The sequence below is a fragment of the Trachypithecus francoisi genome, unplaced genomic scaffold (genome assembly GCF_009764315.1).
Source record: "Trachypithecus francoisi isolate TF-2019V2 unplaced genomic scaffold, Tfra_2.0 Lachesis_group2, whole genome shotgun sequence".
Taxonomy (NCBI): domain Eukaryota; kingdom Metazoa; phylum Chordata; class Mammalia; order Primates; family Cercopithecidae; genus Trachypithecus; species Trachypithecus francoisi.
Genome location: NW_022681465.1, coordinates 130226510 through 130252572, shown reverse-complemented (window position 1 = coordinate 130252572; position 26063 = coordinate 130226510). Strand labels below are relative to the sequence as shown.

The 26063-nt window shown below is 35.7% G+C and overlaps 1 protein-coding gene across 3 annotated transcripts in view; it reads right to left on the bottom strand.

Moving 5' to 3' along the window:
- Nucleotides 1-26063, bottom strand: part of GABRB2 (gamma-aminobutyric acid type A receptor subunit beta2) — a 262420-nt gene that overhangs the window by 35737 nt on the left and 200620 nt on the right. For 2 of the 3 annotated variants that reach the window (XM_033180382.1, XM_033180383.1), the window contains exons 7-9: nt 12233-12370; nt 10362-10514; nt 6812-7056 (exon numbers count right to left, since the gene is read on the bottom strand). In XM_033180382.1, coding sequence (XP_033036273.1) covers nt 6812-7056; nt 10362-10514; nt 12233-12370 — 536 coding nt within the window. Of the gene's footprint in view, nt 1-2281; nt 2396-6811; nt 7057-10361; nt 10515-12232; nt 12371-26063 lie in introns of all 3 variants that reach the window. The other variant, XM_033180384.1, reaches the window with a different exon arrangement.

Below are 26063 nucleotides of genomic sequence, written 5' to 3'. Positions count from 1 at the left end.
TGGCACACACATTCAATTACATATCTTATAGCTATTAGAAATGGTGTATACTTAAAGATATGAAAAGGTAATTAGGAAATAACTGTATATAGAAGAGTAGAATATGATTTTTATATAAAAATATGTCATTAAATGTGAATAAAAGGCAATGTTGATAATGATTATATCTGTGTGGGAGTGTGCAGGTGATTTTCACTATCTTTTGTGTAAATTTAAGAACTACCATGAATTTGTTTTGTAATCAGAAAAATAGCTATAGAACTAAATAAAATCTAAGAAAGATACACAATCCCTGCCACCATCTCCAGAATAATTACAACTATTATTTGAATGTCCTTTGCCTGGTACTACATAAGGCCATTAGTATAATTATTTCACTTATTCTTCTCAGCAGCTCTATAAGACAGAAATTAGATTTTTAGTTTCCAATTAAGGAATTAAAACTTGGAAAGGTTAAACATGTCTAATGTCACACAGCTTATAAATGACAATGCCTGAATATGAACCCAGTTCATATAACTATAAAATCCACTATTCTTCCCAGTACCTTTTGCAGTTGTGACATGTATCTTGATGCTCTTACAGGTTACAAGTTTACTAGAAAGCTCATTATTTGAACTTTCAAATACTAGACCTTATTTCATAGTGTGAACCTAAAAGAGGACTCAAAGGACAGCAGAAAGACATACCCAACATAGAAAAGTATAAAAACAAAAGACATTATAATTCATATTTCAATGTATAAAATTCATTTTCATTGAACATTTTTGTTAATATGACACTTTATGAGATAGAGGAAGAGGTCTTAACAAATTAGTGTTCAAATCATAGGATAAGAGAGTATTAACTCTTTCAAGCCATCAACTGAACAATTTAATGCGCCAATGAGCAAATTTTCAAAATATCCTCATCAACTGAGGATATCCTGAATTTTCATGTGGTTTTATGCAGTCTTTACAACAATCATGTAGTGTGTTTGATTTTGGTTTTCAGAAATACAGCCTTCTTCAATCATTTTCATCATAAATCCAACTTTCATACATATTTTCTTCTACATAATTAACAATCGACCCAGAATAATGCCCAATCAAATCAGTCTACTTTAATTTCAACAAGAGTAACTAAAGTTAAAAAATAAGGACAGCAGCAACAACATAAATGAGATAGACTGAGAGCACAGACATAGTAGGTGATGGAATGTTTAGGGGATTGGAACAAAAAATAGTGATTAACAAAATTTCAAACATCTCTTCTGTAATGTAATTATTACTATTTACTAGACTTTGCTACTATATAATACAAGTAATGAAGTCAAAAAGTGACAAAATCCAGCACAAAGAAGCAATTCAGTAGCTTATCCATCTGTTCCCTACCCCAAAGGCAACAACAATGATGTATTAAAGATTCTGGAGTCAAAGCCACAAAATTAAGGGAGAGCCTTATACTTAGAAGATATAATAATGGAAGCACTTCTGGCATCAAGTCCTCATAGAACAGATTCACGAATATCCAATATCATTTGCTAAACACTGGAGTTGAACAAGTAGTAGATAATAAGGTGGAATGGTGACAATTATCTTTTTCCTCCTTCAATTTGGAAAGCAATATGAATGACAACTTGCCAATTAAGATCACCAACACATGAGGATTCAGAAACTAAACTATGAGTCAAAAACAGGCTTTCTTTACAGTTCATTTAAGTCAAGAGTTTTGGTAAGCAACAATGTCAATTATTGGCTTTTATCTGTCATTATAGTAATGATGAGCCTGCCAATACAATACCTATTTGTAAAATAAATAACAAGAAATCAACAAGGACTTGATGCAAGCATAACATTCTTAGTCACAAGTTAGTAATGTAGACAAATTTCTGAATTCTGAGCTAACCAACAAAAGAAATGATTAATTCTCCACCCATTCAATCCAAAGCATCTGAAAAAACCAAGCACAACAACAAAACTAAGAAATAATGAAACTCTTGTCCTCTCAGGACAAATGAAAAGAATTCTCAAAATACGATCCATTTAATTTCTTTCCCTAACACAACAATAATTCCTGAGCGAAACACCAAAGCTTAGGTTCACCAAAGCTATACTGAAAAACGAAATCTAGGAAAGCCCCAGTAAGGTCTCCTGAAAAAATTTTAACTTATCCCCAAGACTTTGTGGATACATGTTCATAGGTTATTCGCAAAGACCCCACACATTTTTTTAAGGGAACAGCTAAACAAATTGGCCCCAACAGAAATACAAATAAATGGATTAAAAACTGGCTATCTAACCGTATACAGAGAGAAATCGTAATTGGTAGTCCGTCTAGTTGGGGACAGGTTTCCAGTAGGGTCCCACAAGGATCGATATTGGGTCCCATTTTGTTTAATATCTTTATAAAAAATCTGGAAGACAAAGTAGAGAATGTGCTAATTAAGTCGATTGATGCTACTAGATTAGGCCTGATGGTTAAACTAAATTGGATATAGATAAATGCTACTGGTCTTTAGAAATCCTTTAGATCAAGGCTAACAGAGAATGGGAATCTGAATAAGTTTTTAAAAAATGTTTTGTTTTAAAAAAACATCAAATTCCAAGCAGTAGAAATAAATTGATTGAAAGTATCTTAGTGGCTTTGCATTAGAAAAGATTACGCACAATGGATAAAGACAACACAAAGAGTGACAGCACCCACGAATGCAGAATAAAGAACACCCTTAAATGGAGATCTCTGTGGTGTAGCTTTAGTTAGAAAACTGTTGGCTGCAGGTGCATTTGATATGTGCAAGTACCATGGTGGTAAAAAGGTAAGAATAACTTGATTCTCAAATATACATGTTTTTAGTATTTGGCAGAAAAATAAACAAGGAAATAATATAAAGCTTAAAAGAAAAGTAAGGGGAGTTGAAACCTGAAGCTATGGGCAGGAACAGTGGGTGAAATCAATCAAAAGCAAATTCCATTAGGACACACACACACACACACACACACATGCACACACACACCACTAGAAGAATGCAAGAGAACATAGGAAAGACTCTCCTAGCATTAGAATAAAGATCATGTTTAAACTACTTCAAAGGATACTTTGGAAAAAATATTCAGTAGACCTCATGTTGGTTTAAATTTTATTTTTAAAATCTTAACTACAGTACTACTTGTCGAATGAAGACAACTGTGAAAGTGACACTTGCTTATAAACTTTCATGTGCAGTTAGCTGGGATTTTTCAGGTGAAATCAACTGAGTTGGAATACATAAACTAACATGGAATTAACTTTTCAGGTTTTGTTTGTTTGCTTTTTATTTATTTATTTATTTTTTATTTGCCAGCACACTTGTATGTACACTGGAGAAGGATAGAAAAATCCAGATCAGAACTTTTAAATGCTTGCTATGCGACCTTGGCTATTTTATCTTCTTTAGGCACATAGGCTTTTACATCGATGAAATGACAGGATGGAAATTATTTTAAGAGCTGCAAATTCACTTATTAAAACAAAAACTTAAGGGAAGCTAATACAGAAAAGAGGCTGAAATAAACGCGACCGTATCTGCTGAATCAACACTGGCCTCCCACCTAGGCAGGCTTCCCGTTTTTCAACCCTGCCTGACCTCAGGACAGAGCATGTGTTCAAAAATCACTTTCAAAAATCTGACACACTCCTTCCATCTTTAGGAAATCACCAGAGGAAGGTGAAGAATTTAATCCCACTCCTGATTTTCCCAGAGCAGCCAACAACACTTAGCTGATTATAAGTGCTTGATCTCGGAAAAAAAACAACTATAGAATTACAGTTGAAAAGAAGGGACATTTTTGATAAGAAATGGGGTGGTATTATTCATGATGCTGACACAAAAGACAGCACCACATAATCAGGAGCAATGTGGACCTCCTCTAACATTTCATGCTGAGTGAACAAAGACACAGTGAGAGTCTGGAAAGTTTGATGGTCAGCGTTTTGTTTTAATCTAATCAAAATGGATTGTAGGTTTTCTGCTCTGAGAAATAATTAATAAAGTTTGATGCAGTTGATTTGCTATAGATTTTACAGCTAATACCCTTTGAAAAATTATTTTCTTGATTTGACTTTAAAACTTATAACACAAAACTTTCGCCTCTAAACAATACTCTGTTTTAGGGAGGTTACTGTATTCCACATGGTAGAGCATGTAGAACACATACGCAAGCATCACCAATAAGTACGGGGACTGCAAATTTTATTTTAAAAAGTAATAATGCTTACCACTTACTATATTTTAATATTTTATTAATATTTATCACTTACTGAGTGCCTACCATGTACTGAGGATCATATTATCCTCTTTCCACATTATCACAATTATGTTCATAAATAACTTTATGAGAGGAATTAACCCCATTTTACAGATGAGAAAACTAAAGGGCCAGAGAGGCCAAATTTTTTGTATACTGTCACACAGTCATTAAATGGGAAGGTAAATATTGAATTTGAAAGACTCTAAAATATTTGTTCAGAACCATTGTTCTAAATCATGACTGCTGATGTCTTGATTCTTACACATGCTGCTCAAAGAAAATGGAGAAACAATTTTGCTAAAGAATATTTAGATGACAAGGATATTATTTTTTTCAGTACCTCAGTTTCTTATGTCTGAAAACAAGAAGTTATGGGGAAGCTATCCCGTGTACTGCAGAACGTGTAGCAGCAACCTGGGCCTCTACACACTAGATAACAGTAGTAAACCTCATCCCCTAGTTTTTACAACTAAAGATGTCTCCAGACAATGCCCAATGTCCTGTGGGAGAAGAAAATGCCCCTGTTTTGAGAACCATTGAAAAATACTAAATAATCTCTGGTATCTTTTTTGTTCTCTCCTATTCCATCACTTGAATTGTAGGGTCCACCTTCAGCCAAGAGGATAGGCTTTTCATCACTATGGGGTAACTGCCTGGTGAACTTTTCTCTATTTCCATTTTAGAACTATCTGAAGCTCTGCAGGTTCAGTTTGTATCAAACCTTCTCTCTCTAGGTCTTAACTTTATCATTTAAATGCAAATTGATATAAAAAATAGGGTAGATGAAAGTGAAGAGATCAGATGTTATCTTATTAAGTTAGACTTGCATTATGCAATTGATTTAGACTTATTTCAAACTGAAGTTCTATGAGATAGTGTTATTTATTTATTTATTTATTCTCTTTTTCTTCCCTAAGACTACTATGTCAGGAAAATCAGAAAATAGGTTTAGAAAATACTCTTTCATTTGACAACCCGAGAGAACCACAATGGTAAGTTGGAATCTATTGGCAGATTCCAGTAAGTCAAACTTCGAGTATGGGAAAGAATTTGGCAATTTCCTAGACCTTTATGGTTTTTTGGTTTCCAAGGGCCATACTTAAAATTTGCAATGTTGCAAATATCATCTTCTAAGCAAGAAGTGCCTTGGATTAGACAATAGTCTAAAACCAAATATTGGACCTATGGATATGTGAAAAACATTACTGAGTTAGAAGCTTCCATATGGTTTGCTCCAAATACAAATTAATGGTAGAGATTATTTATGCTTTGCTATCCTTGGAATTAAATTGAAGTTAGAAATATCAAAACATCAAAGAAATAATCAGTTTTTGTTATAATTAATAATTCCAGATGTTTTAAAAGGATTAATGTTTTCCTAGTCCCATCATGATGAACTATTTATTGGTCCAATATTACACACTACTTTATAAACAGTATTTAGGACAGATATGAAAATCAGACTTTTCTTTGGCTTTTGCTAAAGGTCTAAATGTGGTTTCTGGGAAAAGACATATAAAAGTATTCTGTTAGTGCAGAAAGTGCTATAACAGGAAGCCAGGTGAAGTTTGATATAGAGAGTAAAGAGAGCTGGCTCTACCGGGACTACCATCAAAAACCTTAAAGTGGTGATTCTCAAATTTGGATGCAGATTAGAATAACCTAGGGAATTTTTAAAAATTATGATGCCCATGGTTTCTCCAAGAAAATCAAATCAGAATTTCTGGGGAAGGGACCAAGGCTTCAGTATATTTTTTCAATCTGTGCAGGTCATTCCATTGGCACCCATGATTGAAAACTACTGACTTAACAAATAAAGAAGGTTTACAGTTTTGTGGGAATTATTTGACCATGTTTGAGTTAAGCAAGATGTTGGCCTTATATAGTCAAATGCTGCAATGATAAGTGGTATATGTGCAAGACATTATCATTTAAGGAGAAAATTATTTGTCTTTTTCCCTCTACTCTTCTTATATTCTTCTGATTACTTCAAAGAAAGAGTCTCAGTTTGTTGCTTGGTTGGTCTGTAACACATCTCTATACCTGCTTATCTTTCCTTTAAGTCAAAGAGAATGCAGATTTCAGGACCAGAGACTTCATCTAGTATAAATTAGAACTTACTGATACAGTCTTTAAAATTTGTTACATATATATATACACACATATATATATATATAAAGCTATTGTCCAGCAAGTAATACTGACTGAAGTGACATTAAATTTCCTTTTTAAATAAATTAGGTGAATAATTTGAAGAAAGCATAAATAATTACAGGTACTATACTCATATGTGGGAAAAAATCATAAAGGTCTTATCATCTTTGAGCACTCCTCCTGTTAATGAAAAGGGCATCCCAATCTTGTATCATGAGTTTGGCCTGTAATTGTGCTTCCATCATTCATTGTTTGTGTGATTTGGGGAAAATTACCCATTCTCTTCCCTGGGCTTGGTTTCCTCATTTGCTTAACAAGGTCATCAACCTGTATTGCTAGCATTCTTCCATGAGTTTAAGAAGCAAGGAGGGCTTGCCCTTTGAATTTACCTTGTTGACGTCCAGGCGCATCTTCTCATTGTTGGCACTGGCAGCCTTCTCAGCTGCTTTCTTTTGGCGTTGGGGCCCCCTCCCAAAGAAGATGTAGTTGACTAAAGCATATTCCAGAAGGGCCATGAAAACGAAAACAAAGCACCCCATCAGGTACATGTCAATAGCCTTCACGTAGGGGATTTTAGGGAGAGTTTCCCGGAGGTGGGTGTTGATTGTGGTCATTGTGAGGACAGTTGTGATTCCTGAAAAAAAATGGGAGAGTTAGAGTAATAATGTTCCTATTTCCTTTCTTCTTTCATAACAGCTGGAAAGGTGATCTATATTCATTTTCTCATACATATACGCCACAACCTATTTATCTGGCCCTTATTATTTTATGCCAGCCCTATGATAGGGTATGGAGATAGGAATAAATTAACTTACAGTGATCACTGAACATTTTGATCACTTCTTTTAATTAAATTTTTGTATTCATAGTTATATATCTAGTGGGGGTTTAAAATGTGAATTAAATGCTATGACGGGCACATGTGTAAGGTGAGAGTTGAGAATATGAAGAGGACTCTAGGTCAGCTTTCTGATGTGGCAGGGACGAGGTTAGGAAATAGAGACTTTTACGTTGATTTCTGGAGAATGAGTGAAAGTCACCCAGGTAGCCCAGAACTGGGGGTCAAAAGTCATGTTTAACTTACGGGGACTGCTGGTGGAGAGGAGCTTTTATATCAAGGTTGGATTTCGGGGAGAGTACGCAGCCCATTACCATGATCTCAGGAAAATCATTGTGGGTACATTGCAGGACAGGATGGGAAGAATCGTGAGAAGAGTGGAGGTTATGAGCCATACAGAGAGCCTAATGGGGGAGTTTGAACTTAAAATTAAAGGCAATGTGGAGCAGGGGCCAGCTTCAAGCAAGAGGGCAATTTGCTTTTAGAACAATCACTGTGGTGGCAGTGTGGAGGATGGGGAGAAGCAGGCATGGCAGGAGTAAAGAATGCCAGTTAAGATGTTTTTAGAGTAATCCAACTGAATGATGAAAGTGAAGTCAATTAAAAAGACAAGGGTATTGAAATTAAAGAATACATTATACAGGCAATATAAATAAATGATTATAAACATTTGGGAATTAGAAGTGGAGGGTAACAGAGAAGCAGGAATCATAGTCCTCAGGTATATGGACCGGACAATTAGGTATGTAATGCCTAGATAAATAATACAGATGCATTCTAGGACTCCTTATGGAAAATGTGACACTGGGTCAGACTGTAATTGTTCGTCCTGTTGAGTTGGTATCTCTGACAGTGGGACGTAGTTTCCCTCTAAGCTGTAATTGGAAGGTAAATGCACTGAAAGTCCAAGGTCCTGAGTATGATAAAGTCCAGCTTTGTAGCAAAATAGTGACGTGAAAATAGACAAAGATCAGAGGTCAAGATCACACAGATGGAAAGTCGTAGAGTTGCCATTGGAATGAGAATCTTTCTGACTCAGGAATCCAGGCCCTTAAACACTATCCGGTTAACACATGCTGAAAGTTAAATTTCATTCCTATGATTTTTGGGGGACATAGTTTTCTGATTTAATTTTATCTCACTAGTAATAATGTCATAGTTTCTATTTTGTTTTTATACTCCACCAAGAGACAGCTACAGAAAAAATAAATCTGAGCATTTGATTCAGAGCACACCCATAAAACCTTGGTCTTGCTTTAGATACAGGTATCTTACATTTCTCATGTCTTCTGTATAGCCATCATTTTGAGACATTTTCCAGTTTCAATTTTCTCTTCATCATTTCAACTACGGATGATCCTGTATCATATGTATATAATAAAACTGACATTGCTGATTTTACTATTTATCTAAATCTCATTTTGAAGTATTTCTGAACCTAGTAAAAAATTGCTCACATAAAGACATTTTAAAAATGTCTTCTAAAAAGTTAATAAATTATTCATTCTTCCTGTAATAGATACAAAAAAGACATGTTTCAACTTTGGAAAAATGGGATATTTGCAAATTTTATTCATTCTTTCATTCCGCAACTGTTTACGGAGCACCATTCCCCATGCAAGACACTGCAGATAGAAAGCTAGATATGGACCTTTCCTCCATGGATCTTTCATTGCTGAAGGTGAAAAGGACATCACACAACTAAGTAAACATAAGTTTTAACTGTGGTTAGTCTAAACACAGGGCAGGTCTATGGTACTGCAAGTGTATACATCACAGGTGCTCGACTCAGCCTGAGAGGTCGTTCCTTCTCCTTCCTTCCATCATTGAGCCACATAATTTAATTTTAACCCCGTAGCTGAAGTGATCCCTTTAAAACAGAAATCAAATCATGCCACTTTTATGCTCATCCAATGGCTATTTCACTCAAAATAAAAGCAAAACCCTGCCGTGGCCTACCATCCCTTTGTGATAGCCCTTTTGTAATCTTTTAGGTCCCTTTCACTAACATTGTCTTTGCTACTTCTCCTGAACTCACCTGGCCTCACTAGCCTCCTGCTGACACTCTTGGATTGCTCCCACCCAGGGCCTTTGCAGTCAACTGGAATATTATCACCCAGATATCCACATTGCTCTTAACCTTCAAGTCTTAGCTCCAATGACAACTTCTGAGTGAAGCCGGCCCTAATTATTCTAAACTGAACTCCTAGCAAACCCATGCCCCCTTGCTTTATATCCTTCTATAGATTTACCATATTGTATAATTTATGTGGTTATTAAATTTATTGTATATCTTTTACTGCTAGATATAACTCTCAGAAGACTGCTCTATCTCCAGTGCTTAGTACAATTAGCATATATTCGGTATTCAACAATTATTTGTTGAATAATAAATGAGTGGCTCTTCTAAGGACGTAATGATTGAATTGAGGTTTCATGGTAAAAGTGAACAATTCAACATTTTAAAGGGAATAGTCAGAATCCACAATAAACAAGATTGTGTAAAAGGCCATTAATTTACTTTATCTGAAGTTAATAACAAAAGTGTTCATGAAATGTAATTTATTCTCCTCTTGTATTTGTTAGAAAAAAAAATCAAGCATAAGATGAGAGATGCCACAGATTACTTCTCAATATTCTTACTTTGTTGTCTCCTGCCTTAGCCATGCTACTCTGAAATGTTAATAAGACTTTAGAATTCTTTGTTTATCCATTTGCTACACACCACATTTTCTTGTCTTTCATGCAGAAAAAAAGGTGGAAGGGAGCTCTTCTTAGGTAAAGAAGCACAGATACAAATTGAACAATTATGCAAGGAACATTACATGAAATATGTTTCAATAAAAATATCAAACTGATGGGACTAATCTCATTATCAACAGCTATATGGTTAACTAATACTGACATGAAAGAGCTTTACTTCATGTTTAATTGATTTAATGCTGAATCAGATCACCCAAAGTCTCACAGCTAAACTCTTGCAGTGTGAGAGGTTCAGTTCATCATGCATCACAAATTTCAGGATAAGGAAAACGCGGGCATGCGAACACAGACATGTGCACACAGAGTCAAAGTCCACAAGCAGTAATAAAATGGCCTACCTAACGCCACCCTTGCAGCTGAAGCATCGTAATTAATCCAGAAGGAGACCCAGGAGAGGATGGTAATCAGGATGGAAGGCATGTATGTTTGCAGGATAAAGTAGCCAATGTTTCTCTTAAGCTTAAAGCTGAGGGATAACCTGGGATAGGAACCTAGAAAGGCAATTTTAGAACATCATCATTATCAATCAATATTTTTAGGATACTTTTCTTTAACGGTCCATAAACAGTACATCGTCTCTCAATTCAGATTTAGCTCTTGGTAAAGGACACTTTCTTCTGCAGAAGTAGTCGGAGAGCCCTGAGTTTCTAATTACCAGGAGTTACTCAGTGTGGAAAGCATCCTGTACTCACCAGTAGTTAAAAGAATTCCAGCTCTTCCCTACTCAGCCTCATAGAGTGAATCAAACGTAGTCCTCCTCTGTAATTGTTAGGACAATTTGAGACAGTCCTTTTTTTCACTCTTTCAATTGTTCCTTAGTAAGTTCATCCTTTAAGTTAGCCTTACATGAGAGTGAGGCTGCATGTTCTGGTCATAGTAAAAGAAAATTCTTCTCAAGCCACAGAAAGTTTAAGTCTGTGATCAGTGGTGATGTTTCAGGGAATGTGGGTTTTTGTAGGTTTTCATGTATATACATTCTTTTCTAAGGGTTTCATTGCTTCCACTGGAGTTCTAAAAGTACACCTGACCCACCAAAAGGTGGAGAATCATTGCTTTTGAGCAATATTTGTGGGAGATACAACTAAAGAATCAGCTTCCTAAATCTGGGTCCTTTGATTGTGATGACCTGGAGAACTACCCTTTAATAAAACAAGATAACTAACAGAGCACAGTCTTAGACTATAGGAAGTTCACATGATAAGTAGCCAGGGAGAGGATATTCTCATTGTTTGGAAGAAAGCCTTGTTTAGTTTTGGGAGGGCTAGGCTAAGTGTCTGAATATGATAGTAAGAATATTCTAAGTAGGAACTGATTTTCATAGATTTTTAGGAATTCAGCAGACCTCAAACTTAGGAAAAGTTTCTGTTTGCTGTTGTTGTTTTAAAGTTAAAGGCAACTTTGTATTTTTATTAAGTCACACAGCTTTTGCCTGAAGTGGTTTGTAGGCACAAAAGGTATCTGACTTCTTAGCAGAAGAGCCATTACAGTATTAGTTATTTCTGTGCCTGTGGGGTTTACTTCAATAAGAAAAATATAAAGAAGGATACCCCTGTGGGTTTAATATTTTTGCCTAAATGAGTGTCTACCAAATAATTACTTTCCTCAGCTTTATTGCTACAAAAATGCAAAAATTTTGCTGATGAAATCAAGTATGACCATCTAAAATCTCCATACTGGAAGGATAAAGATGACAAAGGCCTCGGGATAATCTTAATACCTGAAACAGCTTTCTGTTCACAAAGAAGGTAAAACTGTGTAAAGACATTCTTATCCTTTGAAGAAAATATGAATTCCTCCCATTGTCTTTGGAGAATTTCACGTGATCAGACTTGAATGAACCGCAACTTGGCTCTCCCAGTGATTCAAGGGATTATGATCAATTCTGTGGGAAGCATAATGTTATAATGTTGGGGAAAAGCTCTGAGTCAGGTCTTCCTCTTTCTCTTCCTGTATTCTTTCTAAAAATTAGTTGCTTCTCTAGCAAATGAGATACACTGAGATGATCCTCTCAGCTCTGCTGGGGTGGCTTCTGGAAAGTAATAGTATGGGTCCCTAGTGGAGCAAAATGCTTCATGGGAAACAGGGTTTTCAGTGGATTTGTCTTCTAAAGTCATTGTGCTTCCCTGGGACATAACTCTAATATAAGTGAACACGCTTAACAAAATATGGTGAAGATTATTTTCCTTTAACACTTTTCCATGATACAAACCTGTGGAAAAAACAACCTTCTTGGTGATAAGTTTGTAATCTACAATAGAGAACTGTGGAAGTTCAATTTTCGTTACTCCTGTTACTGCATTATCATCGCCACGCCAGTAAAATTCAATGTCATCAGTTGTGTATCCATCTGTGAAAGGAAACATACACACGCACACACACAAATACAGAAAACAAAACAAAACAAAAAAACAGACAAAACAGAAAAAAAAAAAACACCTGTTTAGAAGATATAGCTAAAAGCTGTTATGTGTTTGGTATCATACAAAACATTTCAAGTCTATTACTGTATTTTATCCTCATGATGATCTCATTAGGGTAGTATAATTAGGCCTATATTAGACTTACAAAAGTTTAGAGAAATTAACAGTATAGACTCTCTTGCAACTAGGAAGTGGTATAGTTGGGACTTAAACCCTGGTTTATCTGATTATGAATCCCATTCTATCAAACATTATCACATTATCATATAACATCATCACAAAACCCTGGTTTTACTTTATGAGAAGATAAAATAAGAGAACAATAATTTAAACTATTAGTATAATGCTGAATATTAACAAATTCTCCCCCAATATAAAGCATATGAATTATAATACATTTGAATTTCAAGCCAGAAGTGATTATGAAGAATCATCTGTTCAATATTCATGTAGTTGGTTTTCAAATTTGACTTTGTAACATATTTAGTTTCAAAGAAAATCTTCCACAGAAAAGTTCAAAACAACATTAACTTCAATCGCTTTGAGGAGTAGATATAAATGCATAGTGTACATGGGACATGCACAGTGCATTTTGGAGGCATGCTTCCATTCATTCCACAACTATTTATTAAACACGTACTATGCATATCAGGGCACAGTTGCTGGGGATGAGATTCTGTGCAACAAAGACATATTCTCTGTTATTAGTGATACTCTCAATTCACAGGGTGGAGTACAATCTTAAGAAATGAGCACACATATAATCCTAGCTAGTAAGCAAACACATAACAGCAATGAATAAGCACATATTAGATTGTAAACAGTGCTATACAGGGATGTATCCAGTGAATATTAATAATATCTTATAAATTCACCCACCCTCCAAAAAAACCCCAAATAAAAAGCATATACCACATTTCATGTGAAGAGATATCACATTTATCTTTTCAAAGAACTTTTGCATCTGGATAGTTGATTTTTACAAGTCTGGGAGACAGGCAAGATGGATATTGCTCTGCCATTTCCAAAAACAACCCAACAAATTTAAAAGACTGCTTAAATTCTTTGCCTTTTGACATGCGACTCGCCAGTGTGACAGGGATGACGAGAATACCAATCCTTGACTCTTAGCCCTAGATGATTGTCAACAAACCACCTCTCTTTCCTTCAAAGAGAGGGAGTTCAATCTTTAAAATAAGGCAGAAAAAAATGGTTTTTTTTCCCCCAAAGAACTAGGATACCTTCAATTGGAGAATCTACATCAAACAGCACAGCTCAAGCTGTATGGTTTAGCTTTTCTAGAAATCTGCAGTTCCCTTTTTTTCATAAGAGTAGCCACTTTATCTGATGCAGAACTACAGTTTTTTGGAAGAGTTATAGAGCATTTGAAATTCTAATACCACAAGGCCTCTGGATATAGTTAACAATTTTCAAAAGGCTTCTTTACTTGCAAACACCACAAACTATATTAAAATCAAAATTGTAGAGTTTTAATTGATTATACACCAGCAATATTTTATTAGTATGATCTAACGAAGAGCCATTTGCTTTGGTAGAAAGTCTTTTTTATGTAACTTTAATGTAAAAGTAAATTTCAGGGCCGGGCACAGTGACTCATGCCTGTAATCCCAGCACTTTGGGAGGCCAGCGTAGTAGGATCACTTGAGGCCAGGAATTCAAACCATCCTGGGCAACATAGTGAGACCCTGTTTCTATGAAAAAATCATAAAAAATTGGCCAGGCATAGTAGTACATGTCTATAGTCCTGCCTACTTGAGAGACTGAGGTGGGAGGATTAAGTTCAGGCATTTGAGGTTGCGGTGAGCTATGATGGCACCACTGCACTCTGGCCTGGGTGACAGAGTGAGATTCTGTCTCTAAAAATATATATAAATAAATACATAAAAGTAAATTTCAGACTCATGATTTCAACATACATTCCAGGTATTAAGTGAATTGAACAGTAGGCAAATTCTCAGAAAAGAGCCCCTCACTTCCCTCTAAAATTCTCTACCCAATCCTGAGAAATGAGATGCCTATCCCATAGGATAACCGTACTTTTCCTATGATTTCAAGTTTCCTAATGTGGTGACAAAATACTCAGTCTGAGGCTCCATGTCAAATGTAATCCAATTTCTTATCAGTTCTTTATCCCTACCTCTCAGTTATGAAATCGTTCAGAGACAATGACAATCCTACCTTTGATAAACCAGTTTAAAATAACAAAAGGACTATAGCTCCTAAAATCAAACCAAGTACTCAGAAATGCCCTGTAAATTTTTTTATTATATAAACATGAAAAAAGGTATTTATGAAAAAAGATGGTAATCATGGACCATGAAGTTACTCTTAACCAAGATTCTCCTTGATTTTCGAAGATAATAACTGGCAGCATGTTGCAAAGTAGCAACTGACATTTATTGTGTTAGTTGGTGGTATATGCTAGGCACTTTGTTAACTAGACACCATCCCTTTCTACAGAGAGCTAAAGCCTCTACTGCAAGGACACTGGGTGTAAGATGCCCAGGAAACCAGCAGAGATTCTTATTTAGCTAATCAGGAATTGGCTTGGGTATCTGATTTTCTTTTTGATAAGCATTCCAGATAATTCTATTGTAGATGACACATAAAAACACTGAGAACCACTTGTCTAGCAAATGAAAAAGATAATGATAGCAATTAAAATAAATGCAGTTATTTATTGAGTGCTGTTATTCATTTTACCAGGAAGTCTATTAAGCACTTCACTTTCATTATCTCATTTAATCTTCACAACAATCATTTTATAGGTGAACAGTATTTATATACATTATTTGAAATAATGAGCCCTGATCCTGCAAGTTAGTTACTTTTGTCGTTAACTCATCGTTGAGAAAACTGAGATTCAGAGAGATTAAGGACCTTGCTAAAAATCACACATCTGGCAAGTGATAGAGTAAGGACTTGATGCCATATCTATGTGACTGACCTCAAGGAAAGCATTTTTTCCACTGCATTCCCTGCCCCACCAATAGGCCATAAAAAATACATGCTATGTTCAAGAAATGTCCATTTTTGTACAAACAAATACAGTCATCTTCCAAAGAAGAGAAAAGAAAAATGAAACACTCAGTATTTCTTACATAAAGAACTAGGTCTAAACTAATAGAGTATATGTGGTCCTCCAGGTTTCTTTCCTCCTAATCTTCCTCAGTATTTACCTTCTTTTATCCATTGCTATAAATATTATAACAGAAACTTGTCTGTAGTTAGAGGAATGTGAATGTCTATAGCATTTAAACCAGGTTATATAAGAGACGCTGATTAGTTTTCCAACAGCAGAAACATTATTAAGAACTGCAAACTTTTGGTAAAATGACAGCGTTTGCTAGGCAATACCTTGTGTGGAGTAGGCACTCAGTAAACACTATTAAATTAATAAAGCAATTATTTAATGCACACGTGAATTTGAGTTTCTGTTGCTTTATGTAAATGCTTTCTCTAGATGTTTACATATTGTAGAGGATCATGTATTGCATTTTTATTTCTGCCTCTTGCTCTGAGTATAGTGCCAGCACACAGTTGGCACTAAATAAACATTTTCTGAGTGAGTAAAGAAACACCTAATAAAGAGAACTTTTTTTTTTTTTTGAGACGGAGTCTGGCTCTGCCGCCCAGGCTGGAGTGCAGTGGCCAGCTCTCAGCTCACTGCAGGCTCCGCCTCCCGGGTTCACGCCATTCTCCTGAGTAGCTGGGACTACAGGCGCCCGCCTCGTCGCCCGGCTAGTTTTTTGTATTTTTTAGTAGAGACGGGGTTTCACCGTATTAGCCAGGATGGTCTCGATCTCCTGACCTCGTGATCCGCCCGTCTCGGCCTCCCAAAGTGCTGGGATTACAGGCTTGAGCCACCGCGCCCGGCCAAGAGAACTCTTAAGAATAATTCAAGATTCTTCATTATATATCTCTCCCTATGTATTAGTTCTTCCTAAGTTACTTCACATCTCTTTGTCTTCTGTTTCCTAACCTGTAAATTGCAACACCTAATATAATAATAATAGTCACTTCACAGAGCTGTCAGGCAGAAAAAAAACAGAAAAAGATGTAAAATTTTAGCTTAGAACAGCACCAGCAGATAATAACGAATATTTCAGTTGATAGTTATTCAAATTAGAATTATTAAAAATGAATGCAAAACATATTTCGTGTCCTATTTTGTGGTTATTAAATGAATATACACAATTTGCACAATGGAAAACGTAGCTGTTCAACCACACTTATAGAACCCTCCAATGTTTTGGAAATTGCTAATAAGAAGTTTCAAAGTTATTTTGATGTTTTGGGTTTTGGAATCTGACACAATAAACAGCACACTGTATTTACTTCTGGCTACTGCTAGTCTTAGAAAATCCAATCCTCTTGACTTCATTTTAGGCTAACCGAGAATAGAAGATTGCAAATGGAAAGCAAATGTTGCTATTGCATCATTGGTTTCTGAAGATGAAAGAGCAATGAGCTCCATGACAGTTCCAAGATGGTCAAGTTAAAAGACAACTCGATATACTTCATAGGATTCATTTAAAGCAGACCTTGTTTTCTTCTTTTCTTTGGATATTCTCTGGAGGAATATTTAGCAGTCTCTCAAAGTGATTAAAAACTAAAAGAAAACATATGCAAATATACCTGACCTGACTTTTACAGGTTTCATAATAATGATGAGTTAAAAAAAAATTTTTTGATTTTTTTAAAAAGATATCAGAAGGAAATGCACTGAAGTACTTCATTAATGTACTGCAAATTAAACTCATCATTTATATTTTATTAATGGGATTCCAGAAACTGAGTCATTAAATAAGTTTGTATTATCATCAAAAACATAAGACACATAATAATTCAGAAGGCCTATAAATAAACTAAAATACAAATTCACTGGCATTCACCTGAAGAAATTAAAGTTATATGAAATGTTACAAGCCTCTGATCAGGAAGGACAAATATAAAAATCTATAAAATATATATATATGATACGAATGATAGATACGTTCTCTTTCAAACATTGATGAAAAATATGTATTATATGGGATCTAAGAAATAGAAATACCATTTTAAAGCATTTACATAACTAAATACGATCTCACAATTGTGACATTATCCGATCATATAACATAGCATTTTAAAAAGTTTTTTCTCTCTTTACTGTCAATCTACATATCTATTTTGTTATCTACTAAGTCAATATTTCATTTTAGAATTGTTTTACTGTGCAAAAAATATGAATCTGTGCCAAGATATTAAACAGCAGGAGCCAATGAGAACATTTAGAAGAGGTGAATTAATGCCACTATTTATTTTTTCTAGTGGGAAATTAAGGTGACTTATTGTTCTCTCATTACTTATTTAAACTTTGTTTCTCATTTGGATTGGTAAATATTCTAGGATTGTATCCAGTATAGCAATTTTCACATAGCAATTGCTTTAATCTGTTAATTTTGTCATCATAACCAATTGGCAATCAATGAGAACTATGGGTCAATGTTATTGCGATAGTTCACACTAATCATGGTGGTTTCAATCTTTTAAGAACCATCTTAAAAGGTGCATAAATTTAATGTGTACATCACAGCATTTTATGTGTACATCACAGCACTTTTTGAATAAAATACTTCATCATAAAATAATTTAACACATACCTTCCATTTGTATCTAAAATGTTTTATAGTTACTATTATTAGTCTGTAAATAACTATTAGTAAAACTTGATTTCCGTTCTCAAAAACACTAATCTGTAATGTGCTTCATGGAAAAGGGTTACACAATCAATATATTTGAGAGTAACTACCCAGTTTGGCTCCCTATTATAAAGTCATGAAACATTTAAAACAGTAGTTCAGGAAAACCTGCAATAAGTAATCTGCTTAATTTTACTTACTCCTGGAATATCTCAAATTTATTTAACCATATACATTTTTTAGCATATGAAAATACCCTCCCTGGTATAGTCATTCCATAAAATATTGGACTGCAATTATTCACACATTTTAGGGAAGTCATACACAGTGCTCTTTATTTGTGTCCCCTCAAAAGCCAGGTAAGCACTGCAGAAGACCCACAGTCCCTCAGAGACAGATTCTGATTTTTAGTGGGTTAACCATTTTTCCCTCCAAAAATATTTCCAGGAGAGAAAAAAGTGGCCATAACATAGAGATAGAATTATCTTTTTATGGAGCAAGAGAGACAAATATTTCAGGGAAGCAGCATGATTGAATGTTCAGCCAGAAGGCAAGCATTCTTCTCATGACTAGCTTGAGTGACCGTAATTAGAAGTCTGTCTGTCCACCATTAGAATGAAATCCACTCCAAGCAAAGGCCTGTGTGCTCTGCAAAAGTACAGGACTGAGCACAGTCAATGCCAATTAGAGTCACTGGGATATTTCGAGAGGCAGAGACAGACACACACTTGTCAGCCAGAACTCTTTCAACTCAATATCGAAAGTGTTCCAAAGACACTCTGAGTGATTGCTCTGACTCCTTAATTGCATCTTATTCTTCACTCTGCTCTTTAGATGAACTGCTAGACACACATTTTTTGCTGTCAAATCATTTCTAGACCTCAAGTAGCTCAAAATAATCGGCATAGGGTAGGTCAGGCTTGATTATCTAGTGGCGTCTTAGTAAGGACACCATCAAGTAAGTCATGGCCCAGCATTCAACCTTCATCAAAGATGACCTATTTTTTTGTGTGTAAGTACAATTTTTAAAATTCAAATCTTATGATGTAGGAGAATAGGAAATCGTTAATAAGCAAGTAAAATGTCAGATTCTGGGCTTTAAAGACCATATCTCCATTCAGATTCTAATGCAAAATTGTGTATTTGTTGTCTTTGTATGGAGCAGGGTGATCTGTTAGCTGTTTCTACAAATTTGGCTCCATAATGTGTTTCTTACATTTTCTTACTTATGTTTAGAGAGACTAAGCAAATTAATCTACTGACCCAGGTAAAAGAAACCAGTTAATGATAATAAACAAAATAGCCACAACAATTATAATATATAGCAGCTACCAACTATAGAGCCCCATGTACCAGGCACTGCCTTAAGCTCTTTATAACGTTCCATCTCTACAGAGAACTGAAGTGTTATCGTTATCAGGATTCTTCCCCTTCATCTAACCTTGATTTATCCATATGCATGAACTCTAAGTCCTGAAGTAACATTGACAAGTCAGAAAACCTTTGGCATAAAGAGTAGGCCAATGCTTCTTAAGCTCATGTGCACAGAAATCACTTGAAAATCTTGTGAAAATGCAGATTCTGATTTAATAGGTGAAACCCCAGATAGTGAAATTCTAATAAACTCCCAGGTGATGCTGATGCTATTTGTCCATGGACCATCCTTAGGGTAGCAGGAGATTGGGAGATTTTTACTGAGTATAAGTCATTTGCCATGTGGTAAGTGTCAGGCAAGAAAAATCTTGGATCTAGCCATATCCAAAGAAGAAGAAAGTTTTTTTCTGAACAAAAGTTTTCATAAGCTCCAACATGAAAATATTTTTTCCTAGTTCGATCTCCTTTACAAGGAATAGGAGGAAACGTTGCTGATGCTGTCTCTATTCAGGGGCATGGTTTCCTTAAATAGTCTATGACCTACACTTATCAATAGCAGAAAATACAGAGATGGGGCTAGGTCCAAAATTTTTCTGCAAATTTGTATTCACGCCAGTTTTATTTAAATATTTTGCCTCATTAGGCTAAGAATACTACACTCTGGCATTGGATTTCTGCATCTTTTATTCATATCCTTCAATAGACTTGTCAGCAACCTTTTAGGGTTTCTGCCTTTCTCCAATATTTATACTACATATACTGCTACTTTTTTTTTTTTTTTTAAGTTGATGGGAAACAACAGATGCTGGCGAGGCTGTAGAGAAACAGGAATGCTTTTACACTGTTGGTGGGAGTGTAAATTGGATCAACCATTGTGGGAGACCGTGTGGTTATTCTTCAAGGATCTAGACAGAAATACCATTTGATCCAGCAATCCCATTACTGGGTATACACCCAAAGGATTATCAATCACTCTACTGTAAAGACACATGCACGCATATGCTTATTGCAGCACTGTGCACAATAGCAAAGACTTGGAACCAATCCAAATGCTCATCAATGGATAGACCGGATAAGGAAAATGTGGTACATACACACCATGGAATACTATGCAGCCATAAAAAAGATGAGTTCATGTTCTTTGCAGGGACATATATGAAGCTGGAAACCATCATTCTGAGCAAACTAACACAGGAACAGAAAACCAAACAGCACATGTTCTCACTCATAAGTGGGAGTTGAACGATGAGAACACATGGACACAGGGAGGGGAACATCACACACAGGGGCCTGTCGGGGGATTGGGGGCTAGGAGAGGGATAGCATTAGGAGAAATACCTAATGTAGATGATGGGTTGATGGGTGCAGCAAACCATCATGCGTGTGTATACCTATGTAACAAACCTGCATTTTCTGCACATGTATCACAGAACGTAAAATATAATTGATCAGTGTACTTAATATTTGTGCACTTTGTATCTTACAGCTCAATAAAAATTTTAAAAGATGAAAAAAATGTTTATGATAAATTTCTACACTTTAAAAACTAAAACAGAATTAAAAAAAAAAAAATAGAAAACTCCTTGTTGGATATCCCAGTTGGGGAAGTGAGAATTTCCCACTTCAATTCAACTTCAATGCAAATTCTTCAGGCATCCAAAACTCCATCCCTGTAGCTTCTACCCGCAGCCTCATTTTCTATTATTCTTATTCTTTTTCCAAATCTCTCATCTTTTGCTCATACTCTTCAGCAATCCTCAGAAATCCTTTGACCTCAAGGTACTGGTTCAAGTTATTTCAGTTACTTAAAATATTTTCCCCTTTCACATCAACTGTCTGCACCCTTTAAAGACACATTTCAACTTCCAACTTTCCCAAGACACTATCTTGCTTTCCTTAAGTTGCAATTGTTCTATCTTTACTCCTCTGATATTTCCACAGCACTCTAGTGGAATTTCTGTGAGTGTGGTTCTCACAGGCAGTTTTGCATTAAAGGATTTGTGGATGTTTGTTGGATGGTCTTCCCCCTCTAGACTATCTTTCAAGAAGGTGAAGAACCATGCCCAATCCTTCTCTGTAGCTCTTTTCCTTCTTAATACAGGTCTTAATTCAGAGTGGCACTCACCCAAGTTTGCTGAACTAAACTGTCAACATGCTAATCCGTTTACTTGTGGCTCCTCAGATCCCCCTCTGAGAATGCAGTGATGAGCAGATGTCATTCGCTGAATTGCAAGGTAGTCGGATTGCAAGGTAGTCGGATTGCAATCCTAAGCATCATTAGTGGCTTGGGATGTGGAATTCTCATACACTTGTCTCAGAGGATCAGAGTTATTAAAACAAAGGCAATGCTGCCAGTACCCGTTTATAAAAAGTAGCTACCAAGTTGGAGTAAAGGCCTCTGTGTTGAGGGAAAATTCTTGATGTTGCTGACTTTTAATTTGTATTTTCATTCCGAAGTTGAACAAAAGCTTCCTTTGAATGGCCATGACCCTCTGATAATGACTTTCTCTGGCCTGATAGATGTTGGAAACCACTCTGCCACAATTGTCTCCAGAGGGAGCTGATACCTACGGCTCAAACGGAATAATGTTTCCTGGTGAGAAGTGGATATAGTCACACAGAAGAGTTGGTTAACTCAAAAGTGATAATGGAAGATGTTTAAATTAACAAGGTCAATTGAATGGTCCAGGTGATATGCACAAATGTGCAATAAAGTGTCATCAACTGTTACACCAACATATCTATTTTCTAATAAGAGGTAACAGAGAAAGTAAAGTCCTATCTGAATGATGTAGCAACTGGTCTAGGTCTCTCCATCTTAACCCATTCTTTTGCACATCTTCACTGGGATAGGGGTCAGCTGAAGACTTGCTTATTTAAGGAATTGCAGGCAGGATGCTCCTGAAGATACATTTTGGGTCTAAAAGAGTCATTAGTCTGCAATATGGACTGTTAGCATGTATCTTGAATAGTAAGACAAATTTTCATACTGTCCCTAAACTCTAGATATGACCCCTTATCTGTGCTATCCTCTATTAGCACTTAGTACATTTAATTGAAATTATCTGGTAAGGATTTTATCTTTTTTACTCAACTATGAGTTCTTATTTAAACAAGGAGCATACATTCTTAAAATTTGTAACCATGGCTTGGAGCAGAAATGAGGCAAATATCAGATATTCAGTACATATTTACTGAGATAGACTGAACTTGTGTTAGGAGAAAGGGCTTATGTAAATAGCAGGACAGAGATCTTGGAGGTAGACAGCAGACCTGCTGCTCATGCAGACATATAGGCACAGTTAAATATGGCATTGCTATTTTGTCTAGGAGAGTCAGTTCAATGAATTGATCTAGAGCATGAGCTTTTTAAATGGCCACTAGCTAATATTTCTAAAGCATTTCTTGTGTGAAGCAAAGTACTTTACATGCATTGCCTCATCTAATCGTTAATAGAATCCGTTAATGGAGAAACTATTTTTCTTATTGTACAGATGAAGAATGTGCAAGTTAAAAAGGTTAAGTGATTTGTCCAAATGCTAGAAATGAGGATTGAACTCAATCTGCTTTAACACTGAAATCCAGTCCAATAGTTGCTACATTTAACACTTGACACTATTATTCAAAGCCATATTTTTGAATTATTTTGTAAAATTACAAAAAATTCTGTAATTATGTGCACTCTACTTTGTAATGTGACTTTGCAGCTCCCCGCATGCAGAGGTAGAGTATTTCCCTATGCCTTGAATGTGAGCTGCCCTTGCTACTTGCTTTAATCAAAAATAGTATCCTTGGGCCAGGTCTAAGCTTATGCTGCAAACAGACCTTGGATAGCCTGCTGTATGATTAGGTCCGTGTGACTCAGTTACCTTCATCATGGCAGCCAGCCAGCCAGTCTTTAGCCCACCTCTGTGAGGACCACAGATGCATATCTGAGCCCAGCTAAAATCAGCTGGGCCTGGCTTGGATTGGCAGAACCTCCCAGCTGACCTGCCTTCTGAGTGACAATAAATGTTTTTTGTTTTAATCTACTAGGTTTTTGGTTAGATTAAAAAGTAGCAAAATCTAATAGAGAATGCTAGGTTCTATAGAAAACAGAAAACAAACCATTTTTTCCCCATTAATTGGGTGATTTATACATCTTTACCTCCAGGATGACATTCATAATCACAGCTGGACATTGCTAAAGGGAATCTCCAACTGGTTTTATGAATACTATAGGTTAAGCCATATGACATAACACAAATCAGAAGACCTACCTACGTTCCAGTCCTCACCCTGCTATACATGAGCTGTAGAATTTTGAGCAAATCATACAGTCTTCATAGAGCTCAGTTTCTATACCTGAAAAAAATTGTTATTCTAAAACAGCAATTCTCAACTTTTTGGTCTTAGAACCTCTTTATACTGCAACACTATTAAGGATTACAAAATAATTTTATGTGGGTTATAGCACTTTGTATTTACCATGTTAGGAATTAAAACATAAATTTAAAAATATTTATCATTAATTAATTGAAACCAACAAAAACGATCCTATTATCTGATGAATATAAATAATATATTATGAAGAATAACTATATTTTCCAAAACAGAAGAAAATTAACAAGACTGTATTGTTAAAAATTTCTGTAAACCTCCTTAATGTTAATGATTAACAGAAGATAGATGGATTCTCAGATTCTCATATTAGTTTCTACATTTATTTTTGAAATACCTTATTTCATTTAGCCCCTGGAAAACATGACTGTACATTGTGAAAAAATGAAAGTGAATAAGGCAAGTCAAGTCTTGGTTTTGTTACAAAAAAGTGTTGACCTCAAGGATATATCAAAAGGGTCTCAGAAACCTTCAAGTGTCTCTGGAACACACTTTGAGAATCACAGTTCCAAAGGATCTGTAATCTACAATCCTGTGATTTAATTAAAATTATAAATAATTCATTAAAATTTTAATTATTAAAAATTACCAAAAACTAGCCAACTTGTCTTCCTCTGTAGTAGAAGCAAACATAATACATTTTTGAATGGCTAGGGATTTAAAGATCATTTTTATATTTTAGACTAAATTTATATATATATATATTTGAAAACTTTTAAATTTGATTTAACTCATTTGGTTATCCTTTGATGAAGTGGAGCTTGCATATTTTGAAAAGGAAACTAATGCGTTTGTATATAATTGAAGCTATTGTTCATTCATATCAGACTATCAACCCACTGAAAGGCATACATATGTGAATAAGTGAATTACCAACTCTCTTCATATGCCCCTTAAATACCTATGCAAATTAATTCACACAAATAAGACTCTGAAAGTGACTTCATTAGTGCCGGCCAAGGAGTTACCATTTGGGACTTCTTGCATAGAATAAAAAAATTTCATCTCAAAAAACAGTTATGCAGAAAATAGCTCAAGTAATACAAAAAGCCTTGACCAATATTTATGCAAATCTGTTCTTTTCTAAACTACTAATTACATTCTTGGCTTCAGGAAAAAAAATTCCTTAAATAAACTTAAAAAAAAACCCAAAACAAAATACAGGACCGATGAGAGATATTAAATGATTATTAAGATATTAAAAATTAAATAATTGCTATTTATTAAAGAATCATCAAGACCCAAACTCAGCCAAGATAAATGCAACATCCTTAGATATTTGTAGTTCTTGTATTCAAGTTGAATATGGAATTAGTAGCTGTGGTGATTTGAACGATATATACACAAATTCTTTGATAGTCCACAAATGGTGGAACTTAATTCCCCTCCCCTGGAGTATAGGCTGTATTTATCGATGCACTTCTGAAAAAAAGAATACAAGAGAGGCAGTGATATGTTCCTTCTGAAATTAGGTTACAAAAAGATGGAAGGTTCTGTCCAGGATTTCCTTGCAGCCTTTTTCTGTCATTCTGATTTCTTGCTCTTCTATGTTGTAAACTGCCCCATGGAGAGACTCGCATGGTGGGAAACTGAGGGAGCTCTCCAGATAACAGTCAGAAGAACTGATGCCCTTTTACAACAGCCTGCAGGAAACTTAAGCTTGCCACAACTGCTTAAGCGGGATTGAAAGAATAGCCTTTCCTGTTTGGGCTTTCGAATGAGACCATAGCCCCAGAAAACAGCTTGATGGCAACTTCATGAGAGACCTTGAGCTGGAATCCCCTAGCTAAGCCAATCCTTATTTTTGATCCTCAAAAGTTATAAAATAAGAAAGGTCTGGGCCAGGCGTGGTGGCTCAAGCCTGTAATCCCAGCACTTTGGGAGGCCGAGACGGGCGGATCACGAGGTCAGGAGATCGAGACCATCCTGGCTAACACGGTGAAACCCCGTCTCTACTAAAAATACAAAAAAATTGCCGGGCGAGGTGGCGGGCGCCTGGAGTCCCAGCTACTCTGGAGGCTGAGGCAGGAGAATGGCGTAAACCCGGGAGGCGGAGCTTGCAGTGAGCTGAGATCCGGCCACTGCACTCCAGCCCGGACGACAGAGCAAGACTCCGTCTCAAAAAAAAAAAAAAAAAAGGTCTGTTTTAAGCTGTTAAGCT